At 35.9% G+C, this 15,335-nt stretch overlaps 1 protein-coding gene across 4 annotated transcripts in view; it reads left to right on the top strand.

Moving 5' to 3' along the window:
- LOC130917303 (unconventional myosin-Ic-like) overlaps window positions 1-8,029 on the top strand; it is a 74,539-nt gene extending 66,510 nt beyond the window's left edge. For 3 of the 4 annotated variants that reach the window (XM_057838558.1, XM_057838559.1, XM_057838557.1), the window contains exons 24-32: window positions 65-224; window positions 504-587; window positions 681-774; window positions 854-909; window positions 986-1,121; window positions 2,031-2,101; window positions 2,179-2,276; window positions 5,605-5,704; window positions 6,005-8,028. In XM_057838558.1, coding sequence (XP_057694541.1) covers window positions 65-224; window positions 504-587; window positions 681-774; window positions 854-909; window positions 986-1,121; window positions 2,031-2,101; window positions 2,179-2,276; window positions 5,605-5,704; window positions 6,005-6,031 — 826 coding nt within the window. In that variant the 3' untranslated portion in view covers window positions 6,032-8,028. Of the gene's footprint in view, window positions 1-64; window positions 225-503; window positions 588-680; window positions 775-853; window positions 910-985; window positions 1,122-2,030; window positions 2,102-2,178; window positions 2,277-5,604; window positions 5,705-6,004 lie in introns of all 4 variants that reach the window. The other variant, XM_057838556.1, reaches the window with a different exon arrangement.
- Window positions 8,030-15,335: the final 7,306 nt, after the last annotated feature.

Consider the following 15,335-nt stretch of genomic DNA (forward strand, 5'->3'; position numbering starts at 1 on the left):
GTATGACTAAATTAGGTAACAATGTGTAACTCAGTGAACTGAGATTTCATATAATCACACCTAGGTTTATCAAAGGCTTCATTTACCGCCACAAGGAGCGCTGTCCAGAGAATGAGTATTTCCTGGATTACGTGCGCTATTCCTTCCTCATGAAGCTGCGCAGAAACCTCCCAAAGAACGTTCTGGACAAAAGCTGGCCGACGCCACCAGCAGCTCTTACAGAGGTAGGAATTACATAAACACACGCAATATAGCGTAACACTAATTTTGAATTACTTAGTGGCGAAAGAAGCATGCTGTGCTGAAGGACAAACTTAAAATTCAGGGGAGCGGGGTTGCAAACAAAGAAAGAAGCCATCAGGGATAGAGGAAAAGAAATAATTGGACAAAAAAGTCATTGCAGGCTTCATCAGGAAAACAAAAAAAAACATACATTGTTGGCAGGAAGAGGGAGCAAATCTGACATTTAACCACGTATGAACGCCAACTGTCCTTGTTGTTAGGCTTCAGAACATTTGCGCAAGCTGTGCATGCAGAACATGGTGTGGATCTACTGCAAAAAGATCAGCCCTGAATGGAAACACCAGGTGATGATTGATGAGTTAGCTGTCACATTGTGCTCTTGAGAGTAAATTACTGTATCTGATCATCAAATTTGTTGCTCTATCCCGTATGGCTAGATGGAGCAAAAGATGATTGCAAGCGAAATATTCAAGGAAAAGAAGGACAACTATCCACAAAGTGTGCCGAAGTTGTTTGTCAGCACTAGACTAGGTAAGTGCCTTCAAACAGATGTTTAGCATATTCACATATTACACAACATATAATGGAGTGACTCTTTACCTCTGTTCAGATGGAGAAAACATAAATCCCAAAGTCCTGCAGACGCTCGGAAATGAGAAGTTAAAGGTTTGTGGATTACAGTTCTATTTGGACTGTCAGGTTGATACAGTTCTTCATAAATCTACTCTTGTTTCTACTGTAGTATGCAGTGCCAGTCACCAAGTACGACAGGAAGGGCTACAAAGCTCGCCCACGCCAGCTGCTACTCACAGCAAACTGTGCCATTATTGTAGAGGATGCCAAGCTCAAGCAACGCATTAACTATGATGTTTTGAAAGGTCAGAGGTCAACTGAAAAAGCGTCCTATTTTCCAGACTATAAATCGCAGTGGAGTTTAAAGTCACTCTTGTAAAAAAAAAAAAAAAAAAAATATATATATATATATATATATATATGTCACATTCGGACTGTCAGTTGCATTTTGGTGAAAAATGTCATCTTCTGTTTGTCTTTTAACAGTCATTTTCAGTATTACTGCAGCATCAAAACATCAAATCCAAACAATTTCATAATTGAAAAATGTCAAAGCTACCTTTACAACTCGCTGCGTTGCAGTCAGTCATGCATTACACAATGAGGTGCTAACCTAAGCTTCCTTTAGCTTAGCACGTTGCAATGTTACAGCACTGTAGCTCAACAACAGCCACTTTGTGAGCTTTCTTCAACTTTTGTAGCATGTCCAAAGCCTTTTACTCACAGTTTTAAACAATACTCAGCGCATCGACAGTGTTAGCTTAGCTGTGGTGGCTTCGCCTACTCAGCATTAGCTCATTGCTTTTGTTACTTTGGTTACGTTCGCAGACTTGTTTGCGGCTGGTATGATTAGGAATAAATAAACCCCCGTTCTCCGCAGACTGCTCTGGCCTCCGATTAAACACAGGATACAGTTTAAAATCATCCTTCTCAAATACAACGCACTCAATAACTTGGCCACTACTTGATCACTTGATCACTATTTCTTAGTGCTTCATAACCCAAACAGAGCGCCCTTTGGGCCTAGTTGTGGGTAATGAATGAAATAACATTTAAGAGCATGTAAAATTGTATGTTTTAACATATATCAATTCACACCAGAGTATTTGGCAAAGACCCAGTCAAACTATAGGGGGGGGGGTGATTTATAGTCTGGAAAATACTGTACTTATTTTCTATTGACAACCCCTTGTTTAATCAAACTTCCTGTGCAGGTATCTCTGTGAGCTCGCTAAGCGATGGCCTGTTTGTTCTGCACGTGCCCAGTGATGACAACAAACAGAAGGTAGTGTGGACAAGCCGCGGACGGAATGTGTTTTTCCATAACGCAATACCTTCTTCATATTGGCTTACATTCCACAGGGAGATGTGGTTCTACAAAGTGACCACGTGATTGAGACCTTGACCAAGATCGCCATATGTGCTGACAAAGTAAACAGCATCAACATCAATCAGGGCAGGTAAGAACTTAGGGAACCATCTGTGCGAGGACACATTACATCATCTTCAGGATGTATTCTTACATAAGTTACATAGAGAGGTATTATCATGTTATGTTTAGCTTGTGAGGTATAAAAATGCAGACTCATGTTATATATATATATATATATATATATATATATATATATATATATATATATATATATATATATATATATAATTTATATATAATTTTATAATTTCATTTCATTTCAGGCAGTTACATTCATCTTCACAAATACAGATCTTTGCTTTCAAGAAACAACAGAGACATAAAAAAAGACACAAAACAAAACAAAACAAAATGCCTGAAAGGGAGTGGGACGAAGAAAACTTATTAAATCCCACCCCGATTTCTCAATAATCATCAAAATAAATAACCATTTTCCTGCAACCTGTTTCTGTTTATATAATATATATATATAATATAATATAATATATATAATATATATATTAGGGCTGTCAAAATTATCGCGTTAACGGGCGGTAATTAATTTTTTAAATTAATCACGTTAAAATATTTGACGCAATTAACGCACTAGCCCCGCTCAGACAGATTTAAATGTCAGTATAGTGAAAGGCCCACTTGTTAATTGTGTTTTATGGAGTTTTTCCGCCCTCTGCTGGCGCTCGGGTGCGACTGCTTTTATTGGCTTCAGCATCCATAACCATTGTGTAAGTAGTTATTGACATCAACAATGGCGGCCTACTAGTTTATTTTTGGATTGAAAACTTTACAAATTTTATTAAAACGAAAACATTAAGAGGGGTTTTAATATAAAATTTCTATAACTATACTATACTATACTATACTAATATTCATCTTTAACAACTACAAGTCTTTCTATCCATGGATCACTTTAACAGAATGTTAATAATGTTATTGCCATCTTGTTGATTTATTGTAAACAAATACAGTACTTGTGTACCGTATGTTGAATGTATATATCCATCTTGTGTCTTATCTTTCCATTCCAACAATAATATACAGAAAAATATGGCATATTTTATAGATGGTTTGAATTGCGATTAATTGAGATTAATTAATTTTTAAGCTGTAATTAACTCGATTAAAAATTTTTAATCGAGTTAATTACAGCTTAAAAATTCATCGTAATGACATTGACATTGACATTTGAAATTTTGCAGAAAATTTTCCAAATTTGTTCCAAAATGGAGCGATAAATCAACATTCTTGGGTTCGTCTCAGTTCTCTCTGATCAAGATTTTTTACAAAGAGTGTTTCTTTAGAAGAAAATGTCCTGCGGGGTTCATTTGTAAATAACAGGGCACAGCGCACAAGAGAGCAATGTTTTGTGGCTCTGTTAGGTGATAAATCTCCACCCACTACTGAGTATGATGGGCCAATGACAGATAAAAGTATTTCATCCTGCCGCAAAAGAACGAGGGTGCCACAATGAAATAAATAAATGTTGGAATGTATAAATAAATAATGAAATAAATATTGGGATAAATAAATAAATGTTAAAATAATAATAAAACAAAATACATAAAAATTAAAATAATAAATTGAAATAAGCTTTGTGATGAAAAATGTACTTGTGCTGTATAAAATTGTAGGAGCTACACTTTAGCAGCAGTCTGAAGCCCTGCTTTTAATGATGATCAGATCATACAGTGTTTCCCTCGGTGCTTTATAAGCCTGGCAGGCCCCCAGGTTTTTCTTGACACCCCCTTACCCGCGCCAGGCTAAAGGAGTGCCACAAAAGAAAGTATAAAAAGTATTCATATTCTAACTGCATATGGTGATACGTTTGAAAGCACAACGGCGACCTCTTATGATCAATATGTGAACAAACTTGTTCCAGCTCTCTGCATTTACACTGAATTAGTGCTGCAACGATTAATTGGTTAACTCCAGTATTTGATTAGAAAAAAATTTTTTTAATGAATTTTTGTTGCTTCAAGTATTCGCTTAATTAAAGTGGTGTTGTAATGGTTTATTTTGAAAGCATTTAGTTTTATTGGTTAGGGTTGGTACACTGCCCTGTAGTATGTCTCTTTTCACATGGCTGAATCAAACTGCTCCCTGTTAAGACGAACGTAAGCTAAGTTTTTGTTTGAGCTAATGTTTTTTAATGCATTCATAATTTAGTTGTAGGTATATTTAGCCATTTTATGTGGGAATATGTGTCCGAACCACTTGTTTAGAGCATTGTAAAAAAAAAAAAAACATTAGCATTTTATAGCACTTAAGCTAGCGGACTTTTTCTATGTAAGTTAGCCAATTGTTCTTTTGTTGTATATAGATCTTTTTTTTTTTTTTATTATTATACCGTTTGAAGCTCAGCACATGTATTTTATTTTTTCCTGTTCCTTATCCGTTTACTCGATTATTCTAACTAACTAGTCCATCGATTAATCGACTACTAAAATATTCGATAGCTGCAGCCCCAGACTGAATTACATTGTATTTTTGTTTGTTTGGTAAAGCTGTGTTTCAAGACTGCCTTTAGTAAGACGCTGCGTTTAAGTTGTAGGTGCTGAAAGTAACGTTTGGATAATTATTTATGGTAATTGTATATAATTTATTTGATTCTATAAAACAATTTGTGATTTATTTTATTTGATTTCGTGGAACTAGTTCGTGACGTTACATTTGACGATGTACTATATAACGTGGAAGTGGAGCTGTGGAGCTGGAGCAGTTGGCGCCAGGGAAGAAGTGGGAAGCATGGAGCCCAGACAGTTTTTGACATCTCTTTCTCTCTCTTCCTAGTTGAATTAGTCTCTATCCCTCTATCTCTCAGTTGCTCCTTTGATAATATTTTGGGTGACAAGCTGTGGATTACCCTTTGTTGGATTAAACGAATGAACTGAAAACGAGCTGGTTGGAGTTTTTTCCTCGCCGCTTGACGAGCGGGTACGAGTAGATCGTTGGGCTGAAGGTTTTTTGTTTTGGAACCTACATAAGTGTTTAAATAAATTGCATATAATAACACATAATAGCTTTTATTTCAAATATCTACCAACTACAACAACAAAAAAACACGCCGGTGGGTTTACCTGCTGCCAGGCTTGCAAATTTTCTGCCAGAAAATCCAATATTATCACTATTTGTATTAATACAGAAGTCCAATTAATTTAAAGAGGTTCACATACCAACCCTGGGTGACAAGTAGTTGGCGTTTTTTTTTCAGAATAATGCCACCAACTACTAATGCAAATGAAATTGTTTTCAATGTGAATGGTGATGAGTTTCATATTGTCTTGCTCTTTATGATGAACTTTTTTTTTTTTTTTTTTAACTAGTCCATACACATTAACGTCCTTATGTTTTTCCTCCAGTATAAAATTTACAGTGGGTCAAGGAAAAGAAGGGGTCATTGACTTCACCCCTGGATCAGAGCTATTGGTGGCTAAGGCCAAAAATGGCCACCTATCTGTGGTAAGTGATCAATATATCCATTTTATGATATAATGATCAAAATATTTCATTTAGTTCTCAGTGGCATGCTTGCATCTAAAGAATCATTTGTACTTTATATGGCACATATTAACATGTTATAGAGAGAAACCCCATTTATTCGGAGTTGAAAGTCATGTTTAATATTAACACAGTTAACCAGCTCTAAACAAGAGATGAAATTCACTCATTCTGAGGCAACATCAGAATAAGAAAAAATGGTGGTGTCACTTTTGTTTTGTCTACTTGATGTGATCGTGGTCTCTTCTGTATTTCTTCCAGACGGCTCCAAGACTGAACTCCAGATGATTTCTGGTCCAGGCTTTTGGATATCCCACTCACGTTCTACTCTTCCAATCACTTGACCTCAAACCTATCCTTCTTTAGCCAATCAGGTGCCAGCTTGTCACCGTGTCGTTTCGGCATTCGCTTCCAAATACAGGATAAAAGATTAAGCAATACTAATTGTTATATTTATGTTCATATGTTATATTTTTGGGAGTAATACTTTTTGAATATTGTAATTTTATATGAGAAGCCAAGGAATAGCATATGTCAGTGTGTTTTTCTAGGAATGTTTCTGTTTATTTGCGATTTATTTGGGAACATGACCAAGCAAACATTGAGAGACGATAAGGGTCACTGTGGAGAAATCAGGATTATTTATCTTTCATTTTCCCCCCCTGCTTTTCTTTCTTTTAATTTTCTCTCATTATAATTGTTTAAAGAGTGATTGCATGTGGACAAACAGTTTCGGGATGAAGAACAACTCCAATAGCAGACATGTCAAATTTTGCGAGACAGACATACTACTGAACTCACTATCATTCAGCTCAGTGGAGCTAAGGATGAGGGACAAACTGCATTAGCTGTAAGCACGCGAACAACTTGAACTTTGTAAAAGTGTGAGCAAGGTGAGGGAAAGGCAGCGGAAGAATGAGGGGAACGTCCAGCAGCGTCATTCATGTGCCTTTCCCTATACTAATGTGTTCGTTATGAAAATGTTTTAGTATTGTGTTCCATGACGAACAACGCTCGGGTCTCTTCTGTCCTTCCACAGCCTTCCCTGCTTTGCTTCGTTTGCCTCCTCTCTCTATTATGTACAACCTGACTGGTCTATAGCTAGCTAATGTCAGGCATGCAGCTAATCCTGTCGCAAGGTGAGCCTGTATTTTACACCCCTGTTGCTCACATAGACAAAACCTCACAATTTGATTAATTTAGAATGTGTTTGGTTCGATAGTACGTAGCCTGTAAATTGTGCAAAGTGGCTAACCAGCATTTCACCAGCAATCATTGTAACTCCAGAATTTATTATCAAGCCAACTGGTCAATTTTGAGCTCAAGGGGATTTTTATTTGTTGAATGGTTTTAACAATAGTAAAAAGGATATATTTTCAGTAATTTTAACTAATGGCAGCTTCCATTCACTCCTGAGTTGTTTTTCTCTGCCTGCCCTGTGAGTGATTGGTGACCAGTTCAGGTTGTACAGGTAGTTTGTTTTTGACACCCTGCAGTTAGCTGGTATTATCTCCCTACTAGATTGAAAAGGTTAAGCGGTGTAGAAAATGGGTGTAATATCGATATACGTATCTTTTTCAGGATGGGAGTCCCCATCTTGGTGCCCTTCAAATAGCATGTCGTTCAAAATATATTCAATATATCCATATATGTTTCAAACTCGGCCAAAGCACAATTGGTTCAAAGCCTGCCATAAAGTTGGAATTTAATGCTCAGTTTTTGAGGATCATCGATAAGGTAAAAAAGGTTGTGTTTGCAGACTTCACTCTGAGGCGGGTGCAAAAGGCCAAGACTGCTGCTTCATTTAAAAGCCAAAGAACCATTTGATTTATAATCATTATCTGTTGTATAATTTCTAACATCTTGTGTTTGTTTGTTGTTGTTGATTTTATTTGATGTGAGGAGGGAGACTTGTACAGTTTGCGTTCCATTTTAATGGGATGTCCAAGCCAAGTTTATGATGTTAAAAACATTTTGGGAGACAAAGCATTTACAATAGTTGAATGTGCCTTGTTGCATAGCAATATTAAGAGACTTACTGTAAGAGCCATACTTTGTTTAATCAAGCCTGCCTGAGCAAAGATTGATTTTTGTTTCATTCCTTTGCCAAAAAAATGTGTAACAGCTTTGATACCAATCCTAAGATTTTTTTGAACATACTTTTTGCCAACTCTAATTATTGTATGATCCAAACTAATGTATGATTATGCAAGCACACTAAGAAACTTATGATCCTAAAGATGTGTTGAATAAATTTGACATGTTGTACAGTAAAAAAAAAAAAAAAAAAAAAAGCTTTATTTATTTGTTTTTTATTATCATTAAATTGCCTCATCCTTTTTTGATCCATGTTTAAATGCAGGCATGTATAACTTGGGCAGGAGAGTAGGTGAGTGTTGGGACACTGAAATCGTCCATAGGTGTGAATGTTTGTCTATTTTTGTTAGCATTGGGATTTTTGGATGGTTGAAAGTGTCATTTATACAAGATATTTTTTCATATAGAGTAAGGAAGTGTATAAGTTCCCCTTCAACTAACATCACATGTAAGTCATTAGATACTGCTCCAACCTTCCAAGAAAATAGTTGATTCTTCAACGGATACCACAAGAATTCTAGATCTCACTCTCCATTTCTAGCAGAGTCTTGTGATTTTATTATGGCAATTATTGACAGCATGTGAAATGACAGACTCGAAAATCAAAACGCTGCTTACTTGTTATTTGCATCAAGAGAGGAAATTTGACTATACTCAGAGGTGGGTAGCAACGCGTTAAATTTACTCCGTTACGTTTACTTGAGTAACTTTTTGAGGAAAAAATGTACTTCTAAGACTATTTTTACTAAGCCATAGTTTATACTTGAGTAGATTTGTGAGGAAGAAACACTACTCATACTCTGCTACTTTGGACTACACTAGTTGTTACATTTTTCCTTTTTATTTTTTTATTTTACATTTTACTTTTTTACTTTACCAGTTTCACCATGAGACGTCGCAATAATAATCACATTATACCTATCAGACTCAAGCTTGCCGTTCTATATTCACGCTGGCCTGTTCAATCACGTGGCGTCTTTAAAGCACCGTAAAAAAAAAAAAAAAAAAAAAAAAATATATATATATATATATATATATATATATATATATATATACACGCATATATACAGTTGTTGTCAAAAGTTTACATACACTTGTGAAGTCTCTTGAGTTTCCAGTTATTTCTACAACTCTGATTTTTCTCTGATAGAGTGATTGGAACGGATACTTCTTTGTCACAAAAAACATTCATGAAGTTTGGTTCTTTTATGACTTTATTATGGGTGAACAGAAAAAAGTGATCAAATCTGCTGGGTCAAAAACATACATACAGCAGCGCTAATATTTGGTAACATGTCCCTTGGCCATTTTCACTTCAATTAGGCGCTTTTGGTAGCCATCCACAAGCTTCTGGTTGAATCTTTGACCACTCCTCTTGACAGAATTGGTGCAGTTCAGTTAAATTTGATGGCTCTCTGACATGGACTAGTTTCTTCAGCATTGTCTACAAGTTCTCAATGGGGTTTAAGTCAGGACTTTGGGAAGGCCATTCGAAAACCTTAAATCTAGCCTGATTTAGCCATTCCATTACCACTTTTGATGTGTGTTTGGGGTCATTGTCCTGTTGGAACACCCAACTGCGCCCAAGACCCAATCTTCGGGCTGATGACTTTAGGTTATCTTGAAGAATTTGAAGGTAATCCTCCTTCTTCATTATCCCATTTATTCTCTGTAAAGCACCAGTTCCATTGACAGCAAAACAGCCCCACAGCATAATACTACCACCACCGTGCTTGACGGTAGGCATGGTGTACTTGGGGTTAAAGGCCTCACCTTTTCTCCTCCAAACATATTGCTGGGCATTGTGGCCAAACAGCTCGATTTTTGTTTCGTCTGACCACAGAACTTTCCTCCAGAAGGTCTTATCTTTGTCCATGTGATCAGCAGCAAACTTCAGTCGAGCCTTAAGGTGCCGCTTTTGGAGCAAGGGCTTCCTTCTTGCATGGCAGCCTCTCAGTCCATGGAGATGCAAAACACGCTTGACTGTGGACACTGACACCTGTGTTCCAGCAGCTTCTAATTCTTGGCAGATCTGCTTTTTGGTGATTCTCGGTTGAATCTTCACCCTCCTGACCAATTTTCTCTCAGCAGCAGGTGATAGCTTGCGTTTTCTTCCTGATCGTGGCAGTGACAAAACAGTGTCATGCACTTTATACTTACAAACAATTGTTTGCACTGTTGCTCTTGGGACCTGCAGCTGCTTTGAAATGGCTCCAAGTGGCTTTCCTGACTTGTTCAAGTCAATAATCACTCACAAGAAATTGCTAATTTGTGTTGCTGTATGTATATTTTTGACCCAGCAGATCTGATCACTTTTTCTGTTAACCCATAATAAAGTCATAAAAGAACCAAACTTCATGAATGTTTTTTGTGACAAAGAAGTATATGTTCCAATCACTCTATCGGAGAAAAATCTGAGTTGTAGAAATAACTGGAAACTCAAGAGAGCCATGATATTATGTTCTTCACAAGTGTATGTAAACTTTTGACCACAACTGTATATAGTATTTGACATAGAGCGCTGTCCTCAACATGATTCAAAAGCACAGATTTTAACCTCTCTCCCAGTTTTTATTTGGCACCAATTAACCACGGAAAACCCTACATATGATGCTTTTAATTTCATAATATAAACTTTGAAGGAACTATTCAAATATACAAACTAGGAACTATTTTCTCCACGAGATGGCACTCATGCTCTTTGGACGAATGATTCTTCAGTTCTGTCGATTTTTTTTTTTTTCCCCCCTCGCTGGAATTGAATGATTCAAAAAAATATATATATATTTGTCTTAATGCGGTTATGTACGGTAATAGGTTATAGTACAGTATAAGAATAACAGTTCATATACATAACTTTGTGCTGAGAACAATAATACCTTTTTTGGAAAAAACAAAACATTGTGAGCAGTTACTCACAATGTTACTTATTACTTGAGTATTCTTTTCACCAAATACTTTTTATTTGTACCTTAATACATTTTTTGGATGGCTACTTTTACTCGAGTAATATTGTTTTGACGTAATGCTACTCTTACTTGAGTAAATGTTTTGGCTACTCTACCCACCTCTGTGTATTCTGCACTGTCAAGAGATTCTGGCCTTAAATCTCGGCTCAGGCTCACCTGTGTGAGGTGTCATGTTTGGGTTTTCTTCGGGTACTAAAGCTTCTTCCCACATTCTCAAAACATACATGTTAGGTAAATAAATGTCCATTTTTAATAAATGTGAGGGTGAATGTAGTATTTGACCTGCCAATGGCTGGCGGCCATTCCGAGGTTCTACATATAAAATATGCAAATGTCAAAAATAGTTATTGCTGTAGAAGGTATTGTAATTATTTGATTAACTTTTCTTGTTTCGACATTTGCCTCGGACAATACTTTCCAAAACTTAAAATTAAAATGCTGCATTGATTTCAACAAGTGAAATGTTGGGGTGGCGGTGGAGGTGAAAAAAAGGTTGTTTAATCTTGATATGTTTGCTCAAAGCAAACATTTTTAGAACTTGAATTAAACTTCTTACGCACTATTTATGTAAACCAAATCAGGATATTTTCCCCCAGGTGTTTTTAATTACTCCTCAATCTTCATAGAGTTGAGTGTTGAGTTGGGAGTGATCAGTTGGACGTCTGGCTCCGTCAATAGCATCTAAGAGTTAACGGTCAAAAATTTAAAACATTCAATGAAAAAGTATTATTAGTTATTTTACATTTAAATGTATAATAGATATATTTTTTACGTATTTTTTTTTTTTAATTCTATAAACATTTAAAATTGAAGCGCAAAAAGGAAAATAACTAAACATTCTATTAGGTTTTTAAAAATGTTAAAAAAAAAAACAAATTGAAATATTAATGTTGTTGAAATGTGATTTAAAATTATATATACATATATAAATATATATGTATGTATATAATATAAATTTAGAATAAAAAAAAAACATACACAGCCAATCCTCCAGTTTATAGTGTAGTATTATTAGTGTTGGGCGTCTATTGTAGTCAATAGCACCCTAGCACACAATTAGTTAATTACTAAGGAAATTTTTAACATAGATTTTTATAGGGAGGAGGGGGCATGACTATTTTTGTTTAAATTCATTTTTTAATTAACATTTTTATTATTTTATAAGAGTACTATTCATAAAATGTTATATTTAAACAATATAATGATGTATATGGTATCTACAATTGTGGACATTACACCTTGGGCCAATGTAGGCCTCACTTGTATACCAAATGTTAAAATTGTGGCCTATATGACCCAAAATGTGATATCCTCGTATGTAGATCTTTATGGGATTGGCTAATTTTTTTTAATGAGCAAAAATAGTCACCTGTCCTATAAAGGGTTAAGTATCATGTTGTTATGCTATTTGAAATTGAATATGTCATTAGTTCATTTTAGATTACAGCAAATATAGAAAAAAATGTCTTGGCCATGAATATATCAAACGAAACCAGTGGAAAAGTGAGGGTGTCTTCGTGTGCCGCGTGACGACGTAATCTAATACTGTGGCTTGTTAGTTGTTACATACTCAAACTCCAGTTTGAAGTTCGCTGTTTACAAGAGGTACTTAGAATTGTAGCCGCTAGATGTCGCCCTGCAAGGCTTTCTCCTGCGCGCGCCGTGGTCTGTTTTGCAAGGGAGACTGGCAAAGAGTTCACATTCACGGCGTTCTTAGAAGTACAACTTCGGTGTGACATTTCGAGTTAAACGTGAGTCCATTTCTAACACGTGGACAGGCAGGTGCTGTTGTATTTAGCTTCCACATGGATAAGTTTGGAAACCTTCACGCAACTTGGAAGTATGAACTAAGACTCACGTCCATTAGAAAGTCGTTCAATACACTTAAGCGTTTTTTAGGCACTTATTGAAATCATTCTACGACGCAAGACGTCTAATCCATTTTGACTGACAAAGGAATGTCTGAACATGATCGCTGTCAGCGCTCCCAGTCAAAATGGATTAGACGTCTAGCGCCTTCAATGGTACTGAAAGATAAACATTTACTGCCATTCCTTCCAGTGTCAGTTAATTGGACGTCTATCGTTGTCAATCACAAGCAATTATAAGATATATGGCGGAAAACAGACAAGTCTGAAAAAGCAGTTTCTGCTATTGCACCCCTCTTTAAAATAAACTTCTGTATTTTGAGCCAAAAGAACTGTTGTGTTTGATAGAACAATATGTCTGTATGCTGCCATAGCAGATTCATGGCGCATTATGCCCCCGAACTATTTTTAATTAGTCTGTTTTACCCTGGAAACCCCCATTTACAGACGTCGCGCAACCGCTTTTGTTTCAACTGCCATAAAAAGAAGGTAAGTAATAATATTCATTTTCGAAATGTCTTTCATTTTTTGCTTAGAATCCTTAATTGATGTCTAATATTTAGTTTTTAAAAAATGACTTCAAAAAATTCTTCACACGTATGTTTTAAACTTTTAAACATTATGTCACAATGAAACAAATGGTGTCTGTAAATAAGTCACGGATATCTACCTCATAACTATCGCTTAATTGTATTTTTTTTTTTTTTTTTACTGTATTATATTTTAGATGATAACTAATCGATTCAGACAAAGAAAAATTGAGAAAAAATAAGTTTAAAAGGGTAAATACATGAAAAAGAAAATCTCCATCACTCCTTGATGTCTGCGATTTCTGCATCGCGACCCTTGTTATATGACCATGTTTCACCCATAAAAGCCCCCAAAAAACCGCTCTGGCCATTCACAGCTGTGTCTTCACACCCGATGATACATGCTACATGGAGTTTTTGCATCAAAAAGAGGTAAGTACGCGATAATTTCTCATTAAAATCGAGGCCTTTTTAATTATACTCTCTCGTGCGCTCACCTTCAGTTAGGGTTTTGCTGTTTAAATTCTTTCTTTTTTTCAAATTCCCTCTTGTTCAAAATTTTTCTTCCCCCAGAAAATTGAGATTTTAAGCTTTCCAATGATGTATCGCACATGCATATAGGACAATTTTGAGTTTTGCCAAATTGTGGGTCTCGGAGCGGAACTTCAAGTCACCTGAGTGTTTTCCGCCATATATGTGTGTATACATATTACAAATCGACCGAAATGGGGTTTTTAGGACCGATACCAATTATTAGTAGTTAGAGGGGCCGATAACCGATTTTCGGAGCCGATATTCAATCGCAGTAAAAGTGTAAAATTGACACTAGAAATTGAATAAGGGCAAACACTGAACTTATTGAATCACACAAATAGAAAATAATAGCTCCAGAAGAGCCTGACTTTCCTAGACTCAGAAACATCTCTTATAAAGTTGAATAAAAGGTTAAATAATTAGCTCTCTGAAAATTTTTCACAGAAAATATATAACAGCGAATATAAAAACAGGTCTCGACTAATTGGCCAACTAATCATAGAAATCACAAATATATAACCCAGTTTAAAATGGATTTTTTTCATATCTGCCAGCTAGCGGTCTTTTGCTATGTAAGTTAGCCAATTGTTCTTTTTTTTGTACTTGGATCCTCATTTATTTATTTTGTATACCGTTTGAGGCTCAGCTCATGTATTTAAGTTTTTTATGTTCCTTATCCGATTACTCGATTATTCAAACTAACTAGTTCATCAATTAATCGACTACTAAAATAATCGATAGCTGTGATAGCTATAGCTATATATATATATATATATATATATATATATATATATATATATATTTGAAACTTATCGTATCTTTTTTTATATAATGACCAGTGTTGTTAATAACGGCATTAGAGTATAACAGCGCTACTAACGCCGTTATTTTTTTCAGTAGTGAGTAATCTAATTAATTACTTTTCTCATCTTGGCAGCACCGTTACCGTTACTGAGGATCTAAAGGCGTGTGTTACTACGCATTACTACGTTGGTTGAATGACGCAAGAAAAGTCTGAGAGACACGGACTCATGGAGATAAGAGAGCAGAGCGGGAGTGGGGAGGATGGAAGGGAGTTGTGACGCCGGTGCAAACGTGATGCTAGGTGGCTCCAATAATACCTCACTGTAGCCGATAGCCTATAAACTACGCCCACATGATGCTACGGTAGATATCACATGTATATAGAACTAGATGTGAAATGACAGACACAGCGGCGTTAGCACATGTATAGAGAACTACATGCGAAATGATAGACTCGCCGGAGTTAGTAAACAGTTCTTAAAGCAGTAGACTTCTCAGGAAGGCTCTGTTGTAGAGAACCTTCCTTGCGAACCTAAGTAACTTTTTGTCTAAAATACTCCTAAATAGGCAAAATATTGACTTGAATCTATCTTTAAATGATGAAACAGTTTTAAAACTTTCACATGTCGAAATTAGACGGAAGGGAAATAATGCAACAAAGGGAGCAATTTTAACAACTTTAACGGTTGATTCACAACATTTATTGACTTCCAAACATTGCAAAGGTTACTATGGGTTTTTTTTCTGAATGAAAAAAAAAAAAAGAAAGGTAACAGCGGTTACTTTGCCA

The sequence above is a fragment of the Corythoichthys intestinalis genome, chromosome 6 (assembly GCF_030265065.1).
Source record: "Corythoichthys intestinalis isolate RoL2023-P3 chromosome 6, ASM3026506v1, whole genome shotgun sequence".
NCBI classification, from domain to species: domain Eukaryota; kingdom Metazoa; phylum Chordata; class Actinopteri; order Syngnathiformes; family Syngnathidae; genus Corythoichthys; species Corythoichthys intestinalis.